General features: G+C 42.0%; 2 protein-coding genes across 2 annotated transcripts in view; both read right to left on the bottom strand.

The window, feature by feature from the left end:
* The window catches only part of LOC143430015 (uncharacterized), a 94,713-nt gene extending 94,549 nt beyond the window's left edge, over nt 1-164 (bottom strand). The window contains exon 1 of the mRNA XM_076905972.1: nt 158-164. The gene's annotated coding sequence lies outside the window, so the exon portion shown is untranslated. The remainder of the gene's footprint in view (nt 1-157) is intronic.
* Nucleotides 165-14,317: 14,153 nt separating this feature from the next.
* Nucleotides 14,318-20,727, bottom strand: LOC143429845 (uncharacterized). The gene is made up of 10 exons (XM_076905658.1): nt 20,578-20,727; nt 19,243-19,404; nt 18,727-18,891; nt 18,195-18,365; nt 18,005-18,113; nt 17,155-17,311; nt 16,945-17,080; nt 16,518-16,691; nt 15,353-15,784; nt 14,318-14,764 (listed from the first exon to the last, which is right to left on the bottom strand). Exons 1-10 carry the CDS (start codon nt 20,654-20,656, stop codon nt 14,499-14,501), a joined length of 1,851 nt encoding a protein of 616 aa, XP_076761773.1. The 5' UTR covers nt 20,657-20,727; the 3' UTR covers nt 14,318-14,498.
* Nucleotides 20,728-21,555: the final 828 nt, after the last annotated feature.

The following is a 21,555-nucleotide window of genomic DNA, read 5'->3' as shown; positions in this document are numbered from 1 at the left end:
TCGTTGCTCCGTTAATACAGCTTTAGGAAATACGTCAACGTTATTGCACGTCCGTTCGAAACGTTCGAGTTTCAAAGGTTTGCTCTTCAAACGTCCACCTTGCCCTGGCGTACATTTAAATAATGTTTAACGTATCTAAACCCCTCTTTCTCTGAACATTCGAATTCAAAACACGTTCAACCGTAGAAGTTTCGAAGCGACAAGTTCTTAAATACGCCTAAAACTCCGAGGTCCTTAAAACTTCGAACTGTGCCGAGGATTAAAAATCTCCTAGTCCCAAAAGCGCTACTAAAAGATGCTATAATTCACACTTTATCTAACCTCTTCACGCTAAATTCAACAATTTGATCGAATGTAATCAAAATTAGCTCGTACCTCTGCTCTCAGTTCGTAATGCTGTTGGAAAATTTTCAAGTAATCCAGTTAAGAGACATCGAGAGCCCCTCTGTCACACTTCGCGCTTACCAAACACCCTTATCGGACCCTAAAAGCGGGGAACCATTCGAATTCCTAAATTGAATCGAATTCAATCGAAACCAGGTCGCCCGTGACTGATTAAAACCCAAAGTCTCGATCCATCGAGCCGCGGATCTCTCGCGTCCGCTAAATTCGAAGCAAGCTTGAAACCATTTCAGTCGAGCGGCGTCAAATCGTATCCCACGCTCGAGGCACACCTTTGCGAAGGCCCTCGCCACCGTGAAATAATCCCGTCGTTGGCGTTTGAACGGGAAAAGGCGACGAGACGCATCCCTCCTTGGCGTGGTTCACCAAGCCGCATTCCGCTCGCGAGAGGAACGCGCGCCGGCGTGAGAACGATCACCCCGCTCGCATTCTCCCCGTTCTCCCGCGTCGTCTATTTTGCAGAGAGTTTCTCCCCTTTTTCCAGCGCGTAGCCGTAAACAGACATAATGAAGGAGAGCGAGAAAGTGAGAGAAAAATGGAGGAGCGCGCAAGACGAGAAAAAATAAAAGAGAAAAAAGAAAATAACGAGACAGAGAGAGAGAGAGAGAGAGAGAGAGAGAGAGGAAGAGCGCGCGAGGAAGGGTTAGGTGCGTGTGAGGACGCGTGAAAGGGGCGAGAAAGAGAGGGAGTGCACGCGAGAGTGAGGTGTTTCAACGTTTTGAAATCAAACTCAGGGGAACGTAAAGATGAATCGTCTCTCGAGCAGCACTCGAAAAGCTGAAATATATACATATATATGTACGTGCCCTGTGTACGTCTGTATATAACGGCTGTGGAACCGTGCTCGATTCGCCGAGGGGTGCGGATTGATTCTGAAGCGGCCTCGTTTTCGACGCGTGTCCGCGCCACGGCGGGAATAAACGCGGCGTAATTTGACAGACGCGCTGTTTCCTCTTACGGGTAAATGGACGCGATCCCGCGGCTTTCATGTTCGCTCGAACGTCGCGTTTTGCGCGATTGACGCCGGTTTTCCGGCTCGGTTTCACGACAGACGGGAGAGTCTGTTGGTTAACGGCAGATTGCCCGAGATCTTTCGAAAATATTGCGAAATTTCATAATTTGATGCTTCTGAGTATAATTCGTATAAATGGCAGCCATTTTGTTGTACATTATGGAGAATTCGCTGGGTTTACCTCTTTAGGGACTAACTTTTTTAATTATTGCAAGCGACTCGTGGAAAACTTGTTGTGATAATCGCTGAAAATAACTGGCATAATATAATTAATGATATTACAATTTCGTATTAATTGAAGTTTAATTATTTAACTAATTACATTTCATTTCTGCTTAAAATTTACATTGAAATGTTTGAATTTCAATCATTGCTGTTTTAATTACATTAAGCTTCCGTGTTAGTTAAATTAATTTAAGTATTGGTAAATTGTGTACTCTCTTCTTTTCTTTGCTTTACAGAATTACAGGAAATAACTTTCGTGAAACATAAAACAATCAATTATATTATGAATTCAATATTAATTAAATTTTCAATGTATAGATATTCGATTTTGAAATATTCTATTGAATAACATGAATGTTCAATTACATTCAATTTCCTCATTAATTAAATTAATTCGTTCTAGGTTTAACGAATTTTAGATTGGGAATAGAGGTTTGATAATTATTATGAATTACGTATAGAGGATTAGTCGATTAATTTTCCAAGTGTTGCGGCAAATTTGATATTCGATTATGCTAGCAGAATTTTTTAACGATTGTTTATAAATATTCATGAGTGAATTTATTGCTCGTATCGATTATCAATTCCCGTCGTGTACGAAACGCGTAACACGAGGCCGCCCGTCATGGCAACCAGGTATCCTCATGTTAAAGTACAAATTTAAGGGTGTCCGAGGTTTCAAGGGGCGTATACCAGTAACGTTCGTCCGAGGACGCCAAGCGGGACCGTTCTCGATACCAAGATGGCGTCGTCGGACCCGTTCGCAGCCTTCTTGGCTGCGATCACAAAAAAAAAAAGAAAAAAAAACAATCGAGCGATTCCCGCGAGCCGTGTGAACTCCAAAACCTTCGACGACTTTATTTTCGTACGACACGACACTACTACAGATTTCGAAGACTGAGAACGAACCACCTTTTCAGTTTGGCGACGCGGACCACTGTGGAGCGACCGTTTCCGTTTCTGGAAACGTGGGCGTCCAGCGTGGCCCCTGTCGCCCTCGATCGTTCAGCCATTTATGCTCGAGTCACGACGGTAAATTGGACACTATTCGAGTCAGCTAAATCAAAATGCTTCGCGACGGCGATTCGATAGAAAATCGGCGATTGAGCAGTCATAAATGGGCTGAATCATCCACCCTCTTGGTTTCCTCTTCCCTTGCTGGATTTCTCCTGTTGCGTTCCTGACGATCCCTGTCGTTCTTCTCCTCGTTTCTTTAACCTCCTCGTTAGAAGTACGTATTATATATAGCTTAGCGGTAAATGTTTGACTGTGTCTCAGGCGATTACCTACCTTAATCTGCAAATCTGTTCGTGGACCGCGTGGACAGGCGCACCACGCGTACCCTTGCTCGATTCCTCGATCAGGACGCGTGTCCTTTAGCGACTCGTGGTCTTGGAAGAACGGACTTTTTAGTTGAATAAAATTAATACATGTATCGCACGATGAAAGAAATTTCGAAATTTTTCGTTTTTTGAAGTCTTTTAACCGCGAATGATGAGGCACTGAGATATTTTTATTCGTTAAGCAAAAGAAAATCGTTTTCCAAGGCTGACACGAAAAGATGACGAGATATAGAAAAGAGGAATTACGAGAAATCAGGGGTACGCTTCACGAGCCTGTCCACGTGGCGAGGAAATGATCAGGCTGTCGACGATTCGAAGCGTCTCGAGGCAAACGAGACCTGCGTTTGCTGTACTGCCGTGTGTTTGCTTGTTTACTAAAAGAAACAAAACGAAAAAGGAAAAAAAAAATACAAAATTGGAACGCGAAACGCACGTGGTCCCGAGAGTGTCCAGCCTTCTAGAATTCGTTGGAGTATATACTTTGTTTCGTCGAACTAGGCTATAAGGATTTACGATTTAACGATTAAAGAAGCAAAACAAGAAAAAAAAAAATACAAAAAACTCCTAGGATTATGTGAATAATAATGTTGTATCGAACTATCGATAGGGTATACATAAATCTCTCGAGGTAAAACGAGAAAGAGAGAAATGAGAATTGGCAGACACCGACGAGGCTCAACTATATACGCAATATACGATAAAAAGGTGCGCGCGATGAAGAGGACGACGAAGAGGAGCGAATAGGTGGTGGCGAAGGATGTGACTCGCGATGTACGCGTCAAGCAAAGATCCCCTTTTCGCAAAAGGTCAATTCAGTATTACAGCGTCTAGATTGTACATTGTAAAGTTTCATTTTGCGCTCGAACGAGCGGAACGGGGCGGTGATTTCGATTCTCGAGGTCTGAACTCAGATCAGTCCTGGTCCATCGACCCGCGAACAACCCCCAGGCGGCCAACCGACGCGCGCCTCCGCTTTCTTCGTCGCGGATGAGCCGCTCGTTCGTTGCGAGGCCACCGTTTCTCGTTTCTAGCCACACGTCAAGTGCCAGATTCGTTCGCGATCGCTTTTCCGTTTCGTAGTTCGACGTAATCCGAGGAAGAGGAGCACTTTGTTTAACTCGAGTCATCTGAATACAGGGTTGCAATCCTTAACCCTCTGTCACCCACTGCACACACTTTGGAGACTCCTTTCTCGCGTTGGGCTTCGAACATGCGCTTCGAACGACTCGAATGGAAGAATACGTTGGCAGCCGATATTTTGTGAGGAATTTTTCTACCGTTCATTTGTTTTCGTTGAAAGTACACGTTTTGTACGTGGCCTTGGTAGCTCGCAGTGGTTTCGAGGCTTCTCGAGGGGACATTGGGTCACGGAGGGCTAAGCGAACTGAACATATCAGAATCTACGCTACATATTTTTCATCAGAACAGAATATTTTTAATATTCACCACGTACGACACGCAGAATTTACTTAGAACAGGTCCTGTTGCTCAGTGGCTGTTGTTCTCTGGGTTACACAGCGGCGCGCATGCGAATCTATTGTTCAGTGTGCGATGTTCCGGCAATTGCTATCTTGTTAAACGCTTAACCGGTCGTGAATCTAACTCTTCGAGATAATATATCAAAACTTCAATCATCAAATAATTTATCGCTCTGAAAATTACCACAATCCTCTTCGCTAGAATCCACGGAAGTGCGACAGTTGCGACGAATCAAGGGATTCCATATTCTACGCGCAAAAATGCATCGAGAACGAGGCGTGACGTGTTTCCATCAGGAGCATCAGTTTCGAGAAAATCGAGTCTGAATATTTGCAGCGTGGGCGTTCGTCAACTACGCGCGCAGCCCTCAACTATTCAGACTCGATCCTCTCGAAACCGGGACCTGGAACGAGGAAACGTTATTCCACATTCTGAACTGGTTTTTTCGCGTAGAATAAAACCTGCCGGTTCTCCCGCACCGATTGTCGCGCGGCATCAATCGGAAGTACGCGACCGGTTGGGCGTTGCAGTGCATCGAATAGTAAATGTGGCAGTGCGACAGTGAGCGGAGAACAATCAGAACAATCACGTCAGGGCGTACACCGGGAGTGAGTGATCGCGTAAGTGAGAAAAGAAGCGTCGAGCAGACGGGAACGATCTCTGAAAACGCGACACGTACACGAATACTCGCCGTACAGACACACACACACACAGACAAAAGTGACACGCCGCCACCGTTCCAAAAACAGCTTCTTTTTTGATACGACGTAGACTAGCTTTAATTTCCACGTAGTGACGAACATTCTCCCCCTCCCCCCCAGTCGTTATCCATTGCGGAGCAGCGAGAAGAAAATGATGAAAAGAAATCTGCGCAGACACGTACGAGCGATGAGATATGCAGGCGTTGCTGCGCGCATTTTTATTGTGTCGCCAGCTACGAGGATATATTTTTAGACGATATATCTGTATATACACAGGGACACGAGAGTAACACGTACACACGAACACGGAGGGACGCGTTAACACAAGAGAACACGAGAGCATTCTGCGTCAATTTTCTCGGCCGGAGCCCCCGTTTTTTCGTTTTCACGCGCGACAAAACGCCGTCGAATCTCGACCGAGCTAGCCTGTTTTTTTTTTTCTTTCTTCGTCTTCTCATGCTTCTCGAATAAATGTGCGATGCTTGCCTCATCCATTCAGAGCTTTCTTACTGTTCTATTTCCTCCCGTTACTTACGTATTTCGTTCTTTCCTTTGGATCGGTTTAAAGTCTTGCGGTTCGCTCTGTGCGCGACGTAATCAATTAGCGAAAATTAACACGCGGATGATTAGCGAGGATATTCGATGAGGAGAATTTCACGCGGGAGCTTGCATCGATATCAGAGCATGCAAAAAAAATATTTTCAATTTTTTCGTGAAACGCCCTCTTGGTTCGATTAAACGCGTTCGTGGAAAGGCAATTCTCTGCTGTTTCTTCTAATAATAATAATCGCAATTAAATATACGTGTATATAAAAGATAAGTGAATGTTAATGATTATATGACAGAGGTTTCGAGCGAGTTTCTATTAATCGTTAGTGTATACTTGGATTTAATTGAGATTTTCGAAACCGCAGTGGTTCTGGACGAAACCAGTGCGCGTAATTATACATAACGAATCAAAAGGTATACCATAGTAATCGATACGCGTAAAAAAGACTCTCCAAGTGTATGGACTTTACCTCAGTAAGCACTCTGAAAATAATTACGTACAAACAGAGTGGTGACGCAGAGTATTTTTTCATGAAGCAACAAGAAGAACGGGGAATTCGATATGACGAAACCGGAATTCAGTCAATTAAAACTGAGATCGTTCGAAAAGTTGATCGATAGCGGAATAACCGAGTAGTTTAGCCTGGATTCTTTCGCGAACGTTCAGAATAGCGAGCGAACACGCACCCAGGTGCAAAGTTAGGGTAACATTCCAGGAAAGTTCTGGTTTCGCGATCTGTCTACGATGATACGAAAGTGAGTCAAGGCGAGGAGGCCTGAATTTTTATCGAGACACGGAGTGAAAGACCGTTGAAATTATGGGATTTGCGAAAGACGATGGGATCCGAACCGGTACGATACCAATCGCACCTTCTGCGACACGTAAACGCGATCAAATGGAATCACGTTCAAATCTGATCAGAGTTACGTAACTCAGCGAAACAAAATTAAAGCGAAATTCGAATCCGATTTGCAGACGTTTCAGTTATGATCGCCACGAGGGTGAATCGTTAATGGCATCGCGAAAGCACGTTCAACAGAATATCTCGAATTAACTGTAAAAGAAATACCCAAAAACTTTCGTTTCAATTTAACGTTCCCAATGTATCGGAAAAAGTGTAGCTTTTAATACAATCGCGAAGAAAAATCTATGAAGATACTCTGAAAATGAGAGCTCCCCGTCTGACTAAATGCATAGAATATCGTTCTACCTTCTACTTTTCACCCGTCATTTGCTTCGTTAATCCTGCTCAGTCAGAAGAAAGTTGAACCGCGCAGTACGTTTTCGAAGAGAAAAAAAGGAAAAAATCGGGAGAGCTATAATTTAACGAAAGTTCTCCGCCGCGGTCTCGCAAATGCATTCAACAGGTGATTAAAAACCATCGTCTTCCCAGCCGCGAATTAACCGTTATCGTAACTTTTAATATTTTCCCGCGAAACGAACCGCTAAACGCCAGTTAATTAAGGCCTCGCAGCACCTCGATTTAAGCAAACGCGGCTTTGTTAATAATTAAATGCCCGCGGACGGTCGCACCGCCGTGGAAATTCTAAAGCTTGACCCGCACTACTGATTCCGCCTGTAGATAATCACTGTCTGTATCTACTTCAGTGGAATAGGCGCGCGCTGGCGACAATTTCCTGCGCTCCTGAATAATTCATATATATATATACGTGTATCCATTTCTTTTTCTTGGTTCTCCTCTTTTTTTTTTCCAATCAGAGAAACGCAAGCCATTGTAATCTGTTCGATCGTTGCCAGAAGTATCGAGAACAAACGGTAACGATAGCGCGAGGCATCGTTGGCGAGTGACGATGGTGGGATTGTGGCGCGAAAAATTGTCACTAATGCGCGTCCATCCTTGATATTTAAACAGAGACGTTTGACAATGTTAATATATAAACTCGATAGAGTCGAATAGAGTATTTTTCCAAAGTAATTATAGCTGTACAAAAAAAAAGAAGAAAAAAATGAATATCAGTATACGTATGTACGAGCTTTTCGAGATGTTTTTTCAAGCGCTAATGTTTAGAAAATAATCAAAAGCCCTAAACAATCGAGTAATGATTATATATTTAACTATGTTGAGGAAAATTTACTAATACTCGAGAGATTATTGATTATAATTGCTGTCCTCCTTGGTTCGACTGTCCTGACTAACATCTCGATCATTCGAACGAAAGTAAAAAAAAACGCTCTAAATAATTGGAACTGCTTTCAGATCCATGCGAATTGCACGGTACGTATCAATTTTACTCGAAAACGTATGAAAAACACGTGTCGTTTCGATGTATCCTTGAGTATAATTAATTGTTAGACAGAACATTTTAATCGAGGAGGTAAAATACGTGTAATCGTATCGTGATTAAAAATGTGAATTGTACATTTCTGAATCGAAGCGTTTTAAAGCAGATATATTCAATCGACGAAGTATCGGTGTCTATTATTATAAATATAAATGTGTGTCTATATTTCTTGAATGCTATCGAATAATACTTACGCAATCAGGAGAACCTTCAGGGGCTGTCGTACTTAAGGGATACATATCAATATTTAATCGTACTGTAATTACATCACGACTGAAACGCGTAGGTTGTAAACATCAGAACCCCGGGTTCACGCTTCGCCGTTCTTTTATACATCGCGATTAATCTAATTTCATTCACCGCGCTTAAGATCCATTTAGAACTCTTTCTTAAACTCCCAACAAATCCCAGAAGAGCCGGAGGATGCCTCGTAACGACCTAGAGGAACTTTCCTAGAGCCACGCTGGGAATGTTCATTTTGCAACAAAATTGTTCAGTCTAGAATACTTCAAAGTTCGAAGTTTAACCGCCTCCGTTATCACGTTTCTGCATAGCATGGCCTACAGATGTTCAAACTTTATATTAAATGGTGGGAACGCCCACGCGCGATACACGTTCACGCGTATATTAAACATCGGTACTTTTATGTTCGGTCCTCGTCAAAGAAAATGAGAGACCTCCATGTACGCGTGTCCACGGCGATACAAATCGTACACACGATCGTGCTGTTGCCACGAGAACTTTGTATATAATTTTGATTTCAGTCTCGATCAGAGTTAATAAAATTTTTCTTGCAAGCAATGGAATCAAATGGAGTGACGCGTTTTATTTCTGCGGTATGAAAGAAGATAATAGTTTAGACGGAAACTTTCGACGGCCATTGGGAGTTTTAAAGGGACAATAATTAGCACCATAAGTTTTTGCTATAAACTCAGCTTCTTCGCTAAATTAATTAATCTCTTACCACACGTAGAGTCTGAGATCGTTCCTTTCAGTTCCGTCAATAGCATATCACAAGTTTATATTTGTTAAAGCACATTTTATTTATTTATCATTGATACATCAATCATTATCGAGTACCACAGTTAAAATTAAAGTAAAGAAACTGTAATCGATTATAATATATAATTATTAATTTCTCTCAATTATTTTCTATTATAAATTCTCAATTTTACTATGCATATATTCTACTAGCGTTTAATAAAATTTCTTTTTTTTTTTTTTATAACGTGAGAAACGTTTCAATTTCTGTTGACTCGAAATATTTAGAAGAGAATGACAGTTATTTTCTCAAAATTCGAGTATAAGTCGCTCGAAAGAAAAGAAAAGGTCGCGATTCGTCGGCCCGATGTCGTGGGGGCGGCCAACGTACCTGAGGGAGCTGTGCATCTTTTAAAGTAGCTAGGGTTGCCACCCCTTCCTGAGTAAAAAAACCATTTCCCAGCCGAAGGGCGAAATTACTATATTTTACCTTTTTCATATCCGTTTGTACAAGCATGAAGAGATAAATTTCCAAAGAAATTAATTATTTATCACGATATAATAACAGTCGTTCGTATCGCGCAACATCGAGCAATTTTCATACCCTGAAGAAATTATTCGAAGCAAGAAAATATTTGTTTAACAAGAAAATAAATGCAAACCGTTCTCGATTTGCAGGAATCTTTCATTTCCTTGTTGCGTTCGCTTCCTTGCGAGGCATTGCACCGTGGCCAGTGAAAACGGACACGTTACGGAACATGGGTGGCAGCCCTAAAAGTAGCCTCGACACACTTGAGCCGGGTGTATTTTCCGAACCGTCGTAGGACGGTGTGTTTACCGTGAAACAATCGATTTGCCCGTTTTTCGTGTTATATACGAGCCCACCTCCATTCTGGATTTTTCAACGACCGCCGGCTTTTTCGCTTCGAGGCATGAATAGACGATTGCACGATACCCAGAAAGAGGCGTAACGAGGGGAAAAAGTGAGAGAGAGAAAGAAAGAGAGAGAGAGAGAGAGAGAGAGAGCGAGAGGGGGATGAAGAAAAAAGGGGGAAAAAAGGAGCTAGCGTGAGGTGAAAAACGCGTGTCCAAGAGGGACGATCGATTGCGCCTGCGCAACCTGGTATGATAACGATACAGCCGGGGCGCGTATGATAAGCTCTGCGAAGGGTGCAAGTATGGGTGAGGAAAAGAGAGATATCGTGCGGCGGCTTTATGAATTGTTGCGGCTGATCGTTTTGATCGTTTCGACAAGCAATTATAGTTACATTGTACCTTGCGTCGATTTAACTAAGATTAACACTGAAATCTCGACAAAATTCTCTGTCTTTATTCCCACCTGTGTGTTATAATTTATAGGTTACAATAAACGTTTGCGTTGAGCCACTCGTTTCGAGTTACTTCCCTCCCCGCTTCCATTTTCCCACGGACTAATAAATGAGAAGAACCAGAGAACATTTTTATGTACATTACATCGTATAATTTTTTCATCGGCTTCCCCTTTATCTGATTCCAAGAATTATGTTATATTTATTAATATTCCTCTTTATTACCTCCATGTTTAACAATTTATGGTGCCATTTATATCGCAGGAGTAATCTCACCGGTGTTAAAAACTTCGTTACCATTCTACAATTTTATTACTAACTTTTATAAAAAAAAAAAAAGAAATAGGAAAGTTGATTGAATCGCTTTTTTAATTGGATGGGATATACCAATGACGTCACGTCCATCACAAAAAGCTATTATCTTTTCATACTATTCCACGTTACATTCACACCAAGCTAATAATGGAAGTTTGTGCTAAATCACCCCGAGCCATTCGTTCCCTCTTGATTTTACTACTTCAATCTCACTGTGTTCAATTACTCTCCTGTTTTTACTAACCATATAACGAGTAGATAATTATACAAATTTTGGTGCAAGGCATTGTTTCAAATCTTTCGAATTTTTCTTTAAATAATCGGGACTGAAACGCCTAACTTTTTTTGCTACAACGTACGTGTAAATTTATTACATTTTTCATATTCATCGATCCAAGTTGTTTAATTTTACTTGCACGTATAGGATTTTATATTTGTTCAATTTTTATTACTATTAATTTTATACTATGTACACAAAGAATTCGATTCTGTAAAATATTTACTTAATTCTCAGTTTTGTATGTTTAAGAGATTAAATTGAGAGTTTTAGTTTGATGCGCATATTTTTTACCTCGTTTGTTTCCCGATCGATGGGATTGACACGGAAATCTTCGACGTTCCGCAATCCACCGGCGACGTGTTAAGGTTTCCGGTCGAGATTTTGACATTTCCAGGTACGTGGAATTTTTGATAAGTTCCACCGGCTGGCAATTTCCCGCCGTGCCGACAGTTCCAACGGTTTATCGTCAACTTTCCAACGAGCTTTGGCAGCTTGCAATTTCCCAACGCGGTTTACATCTGACGTGGAAAAGCCTTCCATACGAAACGAGATACATACATTTCCAGTGCTGTTAATTCGCTATTTGTTTCGATAATCACGTAATTATCCAAAAACAAATACATTCTCAAAACATTATGACAAATATGAGACGCCTTTTCAGACTCTCTCATAAATAATCGAAATATTATTCTTTAAAAAATCTTAAAGCATGCAATCTTTACGACTAATAATTCACGCAACCAATTACCACAAATTCAAATACCATCCCCGTAAAATTACCATAAAGAAAAGAATTCAAGGTCAAATAATATGCATTATCAATGCCATACAAATATTTTCGAAACGATAGAAGAAGAATAAGAGGGAAATAAAGGTGCAATAGAAGCGACGAATGGTACTAAAATGCGTTTGGTTGATGGCGTTAAGGGATGCGCGTCCGGATTAAACGTTCGTTTGTACTTCGCGATTCCGATTTCTTGGCCGCGGAATTTATCGCTAATTAAAAGCGTCCTCGCTTCGACGAACAAACGGCCGTGGTAAATCCGGGCTCTCGATCAAGATTAAGGAACGAGAGAGGCCGCGATAAAAGCTTGTGTTTATCGGGCAACACGCTGGTAGTACACGGGGCCTCCGTCCGTTCTGAACGCAACCCTAAATTTAGGGTTCGAGCCGGTGCAGATTTTAATTTTAATATCACGACCGCTATTTTAGGCCGATTATCGATCACCACGCGAAACGGTCTAACCCGGGGCTGAACTTCGACGCGGGAACTTTCGTTCATCACTCTTCGGCACGTTCCCCGGGAGAATTTCCCTGTCACGTTCGTGGCAGGGAACCAGAACGATATATTTCCGACAGTTATGAGTGATTGATTGAACCAATCGAACTTCTGCTAATTATTGTTCAAATTTTATAGCTATCGTCGCTATTATTGATTGTATTCTTACTTTTATAGCTGGATGATCGAGTAACATGTTTCCTGTTTACATGTCGCGTGTTTCTTTGTTACTTTCATTAATATTATTATTATTATTGTCAGCTATAAATATGTTAATTAAGGATTTGAAAACATTTCCTTTTTTAGTAGAGATTACTTTTTGGAAGATCTAGAGTTCTTCAAGGAGTTGAGTAACGAATGTGAAGGCAGTAAAAAAATCTGTAGCCACCCAGGAAAGGAAGAGATAAAAATAGCGGGGCACGTAACTCGTGGCATTTTCCAAAGTTCTTCGAAGGATAAGGTTGTGTAAAATAGAGAACAGTGGTCCGAGGTAAAAAGAGTTCAGCGTAATTCGTGGGATTTAATAAAAGATTCTTCGTGAAGATAAAAACTAATGCGAGAAAGTTCAGGACAGGAAACTTTTTAAATACCTCCTTTTAAATTTATTAAATAGACCACTCTTATCGTAAATCTTCGTTATTCCATTATTAACATTATCATAATGTCTGTCTAGCACTATTGAAATAGAGGATCAAAGCTTATTAGCAACCTTGGAAGACAAAATAAGATAATTATTTCGAAAATAAAAGATGAAGATTCACTAATTGAAGATATTTCACTAAAATGATCGAAATGAACGAATATCACGAGGTCTGATCCAAAACCAAAGATTCTACTGCACCTATACAAAAAAAAAATAAGAAAGAAATAATTCTCAATGGAAAACAAATGAAACGCGAAATAAAAGAGCAAACCGCAGAGGAAGCAATAACGAGAACCGAGAAATGAGTCCGTCGAATACATCTCGACAGCGAAATATCGACTCTGGAAGCCTCTGTTCGAGTATCTCCCTTATCGCGATCCCTTGTTTAAGCGTTTACCCAGAAAAGAGCAATTGGAATAAGCCCTGGCGATTCTAGTCCGGCGGCGTCCACGATTTCCGGTCGTAGGCGTGCGGCCTCTGCCTAAACGTTTTCGTTTCCGGTGCAGTCTCCCGGCAGTTTCGCAAAAATCGATACGAGGCGAGGAGATAAGCCGGCCAGGTAAGTCCGAGGATCGCTTTCGCGAACGTGGCTGCTGGGAGAGACCAGCCTTACCCTCCCTCGAGCAACCCCCTCGTGTCGCTACGGTATCCCACGCTTAATTACAGTCCATCGAACCGTCGTCCTGCCCCTTCGACCGGCCGAAATTCGAGGTCCACGTTCGACCGTTAAAGGCCAAGCGTGTGAGTTTTTGTGAAATTAGAAAATGCCTGTTATCTGACGACGCTTGAGGGCGAAACGAATGGGGAACGAACGTGTAATTAAGGGGTAGCTCTAGGATTAGTTTTAGCTCCGGGGTGATTAAGATGGAATACACATGCAACAGACGTTTGCTTACATTTTTGTTTCCATTGAGAAGCTCGCACCCCGCTTTGTCGAGGAATAAATTAATTTGATGGTTCTCGAGAGGTTGCCACTTTATTGGAAAGCTGTAGTCGTGTGTGGTAATAGAAGTATTCGAAGCTAGCTGTATTTGATGCGATAGTAATTGGAAACGTTGAGAGATACTGGGTTAAACACGATTTTTGAAAGTATCTACATAATAGAGTCGAAATTTATTTCGTACATCAGCGTTCGTACAACGTTCCAGTTATAACAAAAACTTGTTACTATGTACAGTGCGTTACTCTCTTCGTTGCCACGCGATCAATAGTTTTTATCTTCATCTAGTTTTAGTGTCGTAATTGTGTAAAATAACGTTTGAGATTTGAAAAATTGTAGCCAACAGAAACAAGTCGCAAACAAGAAACAACACAGCTGAGAAATACAGGAATTGGCAATTGCAACATCAACGCTGCAACTATTTCTCTTATAAAGAAGACAGCAAAATCAATCAATTAATACTTGGTATCGTGCTCCTTATTTCCAAACTGACAAAAAAGCAGGGATCCTAGTCACAATTTTGTGGCGATACTAACTACGTTATTCACTTTGTAATTCCTTACTAAATACAAATAAGTAACTAATATATTTAAATAACCAAGCGCAAAAAAATTCTACGTTCCACATGCAGTCACAAATTGTCCTTCACAACTCGTATCCGTAAATTTGCTCGCCTGTTACACAGGGGAAAAGAGGACAGAAAAATTGGAAGATTCCTTACGTTTCTTCGTTCTCGCTTGGTCTGGCCAGCGTGAAGTCCAAGATCTCGTCGGACGTCAAAAATCGAACGTCGCTGTCCTCCGAGAGAGCCGAGCCGTTCGTCCCCCGTTTATACGTCTTCCGTCTTCTCAAAATTACGATCACGAGCACCGAGGAGATCAACACACCGGCCAGGATCCCGAAGATCATTCCGATAATCCCTGGCCAGCTCAATTTTGAACCTTGATGAACTTTTTCCGGGTCTTGCCTCCTCGCGTCGGAGTCTGAAAAGCAAACAAATCATTTTCCGCTTTCTTCATTTGAAAATTAAGGAGAACCTTTCGTCCCTCTATTTTTCTACGTCTACACTCGTTCAATTGCAATGAAAAAAAAATTCTGCCACCTAGAGTAGATTTGCATTAGAAAATTTCGACAGAGAAATACTTGTTTTCAAATAAGAAAAATAATTCTAAATACAGAATCGAATAACAAAATGTCAGAGCAAGCAATTCACATTCGACCCACTATAGCTCTTGATTTCAGCTATGTCAAACACGAACGCGCAAAAAGAGGAAACGAAAATTGCCCCAAGTGCGTCAATACGGACACCCGAGGAATACCAGGGTGTAACCATACGAGCATGCTCTCTTACGCCGCCCCCAACGACGGTACTCGAGCATAAAGCATCCCAAACATGATCTAAATTCAAAACGCAACCCCTGGTGACCCCATTACCCGACTTTTCCTCAACCCCTCCCCCGCTCGAGAAGTCATTCCGATTCGCACAAAGGTTCGCACAAAGGGTGACACGTTCCTCCGACAGACGCTTGGCGAAACTTTCGCAATCAGACGGGGACAAGAATTCGTGTTACCAGGCTGCGCGTCCACTCTGTCGTATCCGGTGACTGTAGTCAGCCAAACAAACGGCGTCTCCTTTGTCGGGGTGGTTTTAGTCGTAGTCGTAGTTACGACAGCCAGAATGGTAGTCGCCCTCTTCGTAGGTCTCTCTGGCCCTTTCGTGGTCGTGCTGGTGGTAGGTCTCGTCGGCTCTTTCCTGGCCGTGCTTGTAGAAGGTCTCGTCGGCTCTTTCCTGGTCGTGCTGGTGGATGGTCTCGCCGTGCTCGTGCTCGTCAGCGTCCTCAAAGTGACAGGATCGATGTCGTCCTTCGGATTTATCGAGAAACCGGTTCTGATGGTCGTCACGTCGGCCACCGTGCCCTCTTTCGATGGCTGCGTCGGGCTCGCCTTCTTCTCACTGGGAACTGTCGATTGTTCCGTGTCTGTGGTCTGCTCGTCGGTGTTCCCTGGGAATTAAAGGGTTCCTGGTTTGAGTAAACACGGGTAGAATCGCGTTAATTGCACCCGATAGAGTAACTCGGTGTTGCGGATGTTTGTTAGCCGCTTTTGGGGAAGTAATTCTGGGCTGACAGAATGGAGAACGATTGGTATCACGGAACTGATTTAACCATTCGATTCGCAGCTCTAATTGAATGTTTGTTGTAATAGATATTCGGGTATTCTTTGGGGGTTGTAATGTTAAAATGAAAGAGAAATCGTTGCTAAATATAGGAACTCGTGAATGGAGGAAGACATGTAGATATATTCGAGGAATTGATTTTGCGACTGGTTCTGGGTATTGAAAAACAGGGTGATCGGCGTGGGAGAGCCAATTTTATAGTTTGATGGTTTTGAGTTACATGCTGAAGTTGCTGCTGACCTTTTTGTTGTATATTAATCGGAGAACTTTCTAATATTACATCGGGTGGGTCAACGAGAAACATTAGATGAAATAAGTCGACGTTTATTGATTTTATCGAAAGCTATTTCGTTTCAATTGTCTTTTCAATTTTCTTCCAATTGTATTCCATGATTTATTTCAACATTTTTAGTTCGTCGAGATATCAAATATCCGTGACCTTTACATTTTTAATATAAAATACGGAATTCGAAATTCGAATCGCTTGCTTCGTTTCGAATTTGCGAGGGGGTGGTACGTTGAAGGGATTGGAATATCTGAAAATTGTTGAGCATACTTACATAGAACACAGTACCCCACGTAATCCGGGCAGCAGATCGAGTAGTCGGCGCAATCGAGGGTGCAAAGACAGACTTCGAATGGCGTGGGCGGCATCGAGGTTGTAAAATTGTATGTCAGACTATTTTTACATCTTCCACGGCAACTTTGCTGTGCGTTCACTTGTTCGATTTGATCTAGAAACCATTCGTTTCGAGAATAAGACGTAAAGAAATTCATACGCGCTGTTGAAGAAATTATAAACGACGAAGAGAACAAATCTGCGGCTCGTCTGTTAGTTATCAATCTAAGGAACAGTTAGATGTATCAGATACTCAATATAAAAATATATTATTTGTCAGATCGATCGATAAAAGTTCATTAAAATATATAGCAACGTTGTGTTCGTGTAATACGTCTCAAACGAAAAAATTTCAATCAATGTATTACCATAATCACTCTCTGTGACAGCGTCAGTGATGTCCGTTTTATTCACATCTTTACACTGGTCACCCTGCAAAATAGCCACATCGTCGATGGCGATGTCGCTCACGTAACTACTGCCTCGTACTCCTTCGATTATGATCTGAGGATAAAGAGGAGAACGTGAAGTAATCAAATTCTTCCGCGTTACCTTTTTTCTATACTTTATTTCTTCACCTGGAAACCTTTCTCAGCTTTAGGGAGGCTAAAAATACCGTGCAGCCATTGATTTCCTTGATTTCCTTCTCTGCTAAACATTAGTCGAGACAACAGGTCCTGTTCCTGTTTGAAGTATACGTGCAGAGCGCCCACAGTGGCTCCAAACATATGGTACCTACATTGTTCACAAAATTGTCAAATAAAAAGAATTCTTAATGGTGGAATATTAAAAATTAGTTATGGTGATGCTACGTGTTTTAAAAATTATTCTCAATATACTATAAATCTTCCAATTAACGAAACTACCAGTTTCTCATGACTTCAAATTTTAAACGTATCAATCTCGAGCGAGATCGTATCACAGCAACGCTACAAAACGTAACGAGAGCAATTGCGACAGAAAATCCGATGCAATTATTCGCTTTACTGTCTTTCAACGAACACGAGAAGTCATATTCAGCTGACGATCGAGGACACGGTCGTTCTCTAATGAACTACCACCGATCAGCCCGTAATTATATGACCTATAATACCGTCTAACTCGGAAATTATCCGTCGAAAGGCGTATTTTTGCCGCATAGACCATGCAGAATTTTCATTAGCTGTTAGCCTGCCATTTACGAGTTTTCTTCTATTCACATACGCGCATCGAAACGAAAATGATATTTTACTTCTCTCTCGGGTCGCAGTGAAACTGTTTTCAGACTTATCTCTTCTTTTTGCAATGAGGAATAATACCATGGTAATCGTAAAGGCAAAATTTAGAACCACGTTGCCTGTTATTTTTCAATTACTCTCTCGATCAACGTAAAAGGAATGAAGATCAGTTTCTTTTCTGTTTTGAGAGGAAATTGAGTCACTACATTACCAGAATGAAAAACAGCCTGACTCTGTGTACGAGGCGTTGTAAATGGGAGAAATGATCCTCGCCGTGTCGTTTACCAATTTGCTTGAAGCCTCGATGTACAGGTAATAACCTGTAAAGAAAAAGTAGATTGAATAAAATTATGAGGTTCCATTCAAGAAGAAAGGGAAGCGAAACTAAAATAGATCGATACCAGCGTTCCCTGGTCCCAAAGTGTGATCATGACTGGGCCCAGTCCCAACGTGAGAGCTTGGGGTCTCAAAGTTATGTCGTTGCCAATCAAAATCGTGCACGGGATCCTGCTCCCACCAGCAGAGATCCGGTTTCTCGAAATCGCATTGCGTTGGAGCTGCCGCAGTTGTATCTAATTAAAGATAAAACATTAAAGTATTCGTCTAACGACTTCTACGAGCTGCTGGCGATAGAAATTTCCACGTAATCGCTGGCATCTCGCGCAAAACATAAAAAAAAGAAAAGAAAAGAAGCTGGAAAATTTCTAATCCAATGTAAAAATTGTTCTTTCAATATTTCAGGCTTCGTTTGTAAGTCTCGACGAGAACTGCTGTCACGAGAACTATAACGTATCATACGTGTTAAACGAACACGTATGTAATCTTCCTGGGACACGTGCATTACAGATATCATAATTCAAAACGCGAACAACGAAATCCCACGTGGATTTCGAAAAGCTGTCGCAATTACTGGAAACTGGAGGGTGGGATCACCTCGACAATGGGGCGTCGTGCTATTCCACTGTCTTCCGTTGCAAAAGATCTCAGGTGAGCCAATTAACGCGTATCCAGGCTCGCAGAAATATATCAGCACTGCTCCGTCATATTTGCTTGCGACCAACGCGTGTTCCGGCATGGGTGGCTCAGGGCACTCCGCGCCTGTTAAAGAAGAACAATTAATTAAACCATGTGCGTTGTTTACGGCTACCTCGTAAGCGAAATATGGATGAAAAATTCGCGCAGAGGTAACTACGGATCAGTACAGTATTATGCGCATCAAAAGTATGTAATTCTACTAATAAACAGTGTAGATTGCAAACGTGTAAATTTTCTGCGCGATTTACTTGAAATAAATTTAAGTCAATTAAAGTTGATCGTTTAACGCGAGATGTTTAAACGCGTCGAAGATGCACGCTCGTAATTGCCCTGAATCGACAACGAGGCGATGCAGTTCGACTGAAATCCACTGTGCCGTGGTTTTATCAAGTCAGATTAGAAAGCTGTGCTTACTGACGCATACGGGCTTAGGTGTATCCCATTCTCCTCGGATACAGTTCGAATACTTGTTACCAATCAGGGTGAAACCGACGTTGCAGCTGTATCTGATGAACTTTCCTCTGCCTTTACCGCCGCGAACTCTGCCATTGGCCAGGCTCATCGGCGAACATTTGCCTGCGGGGTTGAAACCACAAATTAAATCACGCCAACGATGTTCCACGTGGTAAAATGAATTTTTACGACGAAGATAAAGCGTATCTTAACGATAAGTGAGACAGTAGCGACGGTTAAGACTTCGCCACACATGCGGTGGTGTAACCCAGTTTCTTCTACTTTTGTTAATGAACAACTTAACGTGTATCGATTTAAATATTCATTGTTTAGGACATTTTTATGCGAGACATTTAAGTAGAAGTATCATTAAATAATATTCGATGTGAAATACAATTGTATCGACATCCGTTAGCATCTTAATTATCTTTCTGTGTTACTTTGAGGACGTGGAGAATGAAGATTGACGCAAAGAAGAGATTCGGAACAGAGTACTTCGTTTCTCGATAAACGAATTATTGAATATTTATCGTTGCCTCTTATTGAGAGTAATACTCGTCGATAAATGCCGCGTGTAATTTTCATCGCCAGTATTATAGGGAAAGGGATTGAAATCGATAAGCCGTACGAAATTGGATTTCAATTCAATGAAGAAACTACTCGCCTCGGTTCTTCGGCTTGAAGACTGCCGCGAAAAAGCGAGAGTGGTTTCCTGCACTTTGGTATTAAATTCTGCGATGCAATCGTACGATCCCTTTTCGAATCACGAGCGAAAAACCGTGAAAACAAATAGAATAGCATGAAACGAGCACTCGAACAATCGGCTATGGAGGTTTTTGTTTCGTTTCACGAACAATTTTAATATACCAGATGTTATTTGGATAAAATATCGCTCCCTCTCCCTCTCAATTAAAAACTAAAAAACGAGAAAATATCGTGTTTCTGTATCGAAGCGCGTATCTTGACGAGGTTAATCGGCTTACGAATCGATATCGCGTTACTTTTTCATTCGTGCCAATGAAATCCTGTAGCCAAACAGCAGGATAGCATCAACGAGAAAATGCATCATAAATGCATCAATGAGGATCAGAGTTGCACTATGTACGAATGTTCTCTTCGATCACGTCGCGGATACCCGTGAACAGCGTCGCGAATAGTTTACAAGAGATAGTTAACATGTCTTCTTTCTCTTCCAAGAATGCTCCGACCGTTTTAACCCAACGAGACGTGCTAAATCTGTCTGCTGCATCAAAGTGGTTACACGCGTCCAAGAAATGAAAACAAATCGCCACTTACTCTTAACCGCGGTGTAGCAGACGGAGCAGTGCGCGAGGAAGGCCAGGAAAATGAGCGGCGCCGCCAAGGATACCTTCATCCTGAGTACGTTTTCACCCCACAGAAACGGTTCACTGTACTCACATAACTCGTCGAAGGAACCACTTACGATATCCTCGTGGTCCCGGTTTTATTCCGTCGAATTACCGCTGCACATTTTTCGCGAGATGACCGCGGAGTTGATGAAGAAGAGAAGAGAGATGGCCGAGCGAGGAGGCGCGCGACGTGCGTCGAGCGGTTTCTTCGTGGCGATTTCGAGAAGAATGAAGAGGGACGTCGCGCGATGGACCAGGAATAATATGTAAAATCGGTCACGGGCTCCTCTCGATCCCTGAATGGAACAGGGATGTGATATTCCGGTGCCTTTTCCTCTTTAAGAGCAAGGCGGGAACATCACTTCCGCCGAGTCGCTGGCGTTGCGATAAGCGGTCTATCTGCTTCCTGCCAGATTTATCGACGTCGAACATTGCCGGCCCTTGGGGAGAGTTCTTACAAATTGCATTTTGCGGTAGATAACAAATTAGCTACAGCAGTGGGAGAAACAATGACCGCCTCAGATTAGAGGGCGTCCTGGCGCCAGGATTCTTATCTGGCTCTCTTTTCGCGACAACGCACGCTGTGGCCTTCAATCACAGTCTAGGGACATTGTGATGTTGCAAACTGATATTATGACATTTTTCTCCTTTTCTGCGTTACGCGCGTGTCGCTTGTTCGATGGTGACACGAGTTCTCGTTGCTTTTGCGTTACGCACATTTCTTGAGAATTTATATTATAGGATTACTAATTGTGATCCTCGACCTTGTTAGAGCAATGTCTTTGTTCATCTTTGAGACATATTGCGATGATATAAAGTGGTAATATGAGATCTTTCATGTGTCTTCTTCTATGTCTTAACATGTAAATTACTCGCGCATATTTATTGCAATGGTAGCGCAAAT

This window comes from Xylocopa sonorina, chromosome 12, assembly GCF_050948175.1.
Source record: "Xylocopa sonorina isolate GNS202 chromosome 12, iyXylSono1_principal, whole genome shotgun sequence".
In the NCBI taxonomy this organism is placed as follows: Eukaryota; Metazoa; Arthropoda; class Insecta; order Hymenoptera; family Apidae; genus Xylocopa; species Xylocopa sonorina.
This window is presented reverse-complemented; position numbering and strand designations above follow the sequence as displayed.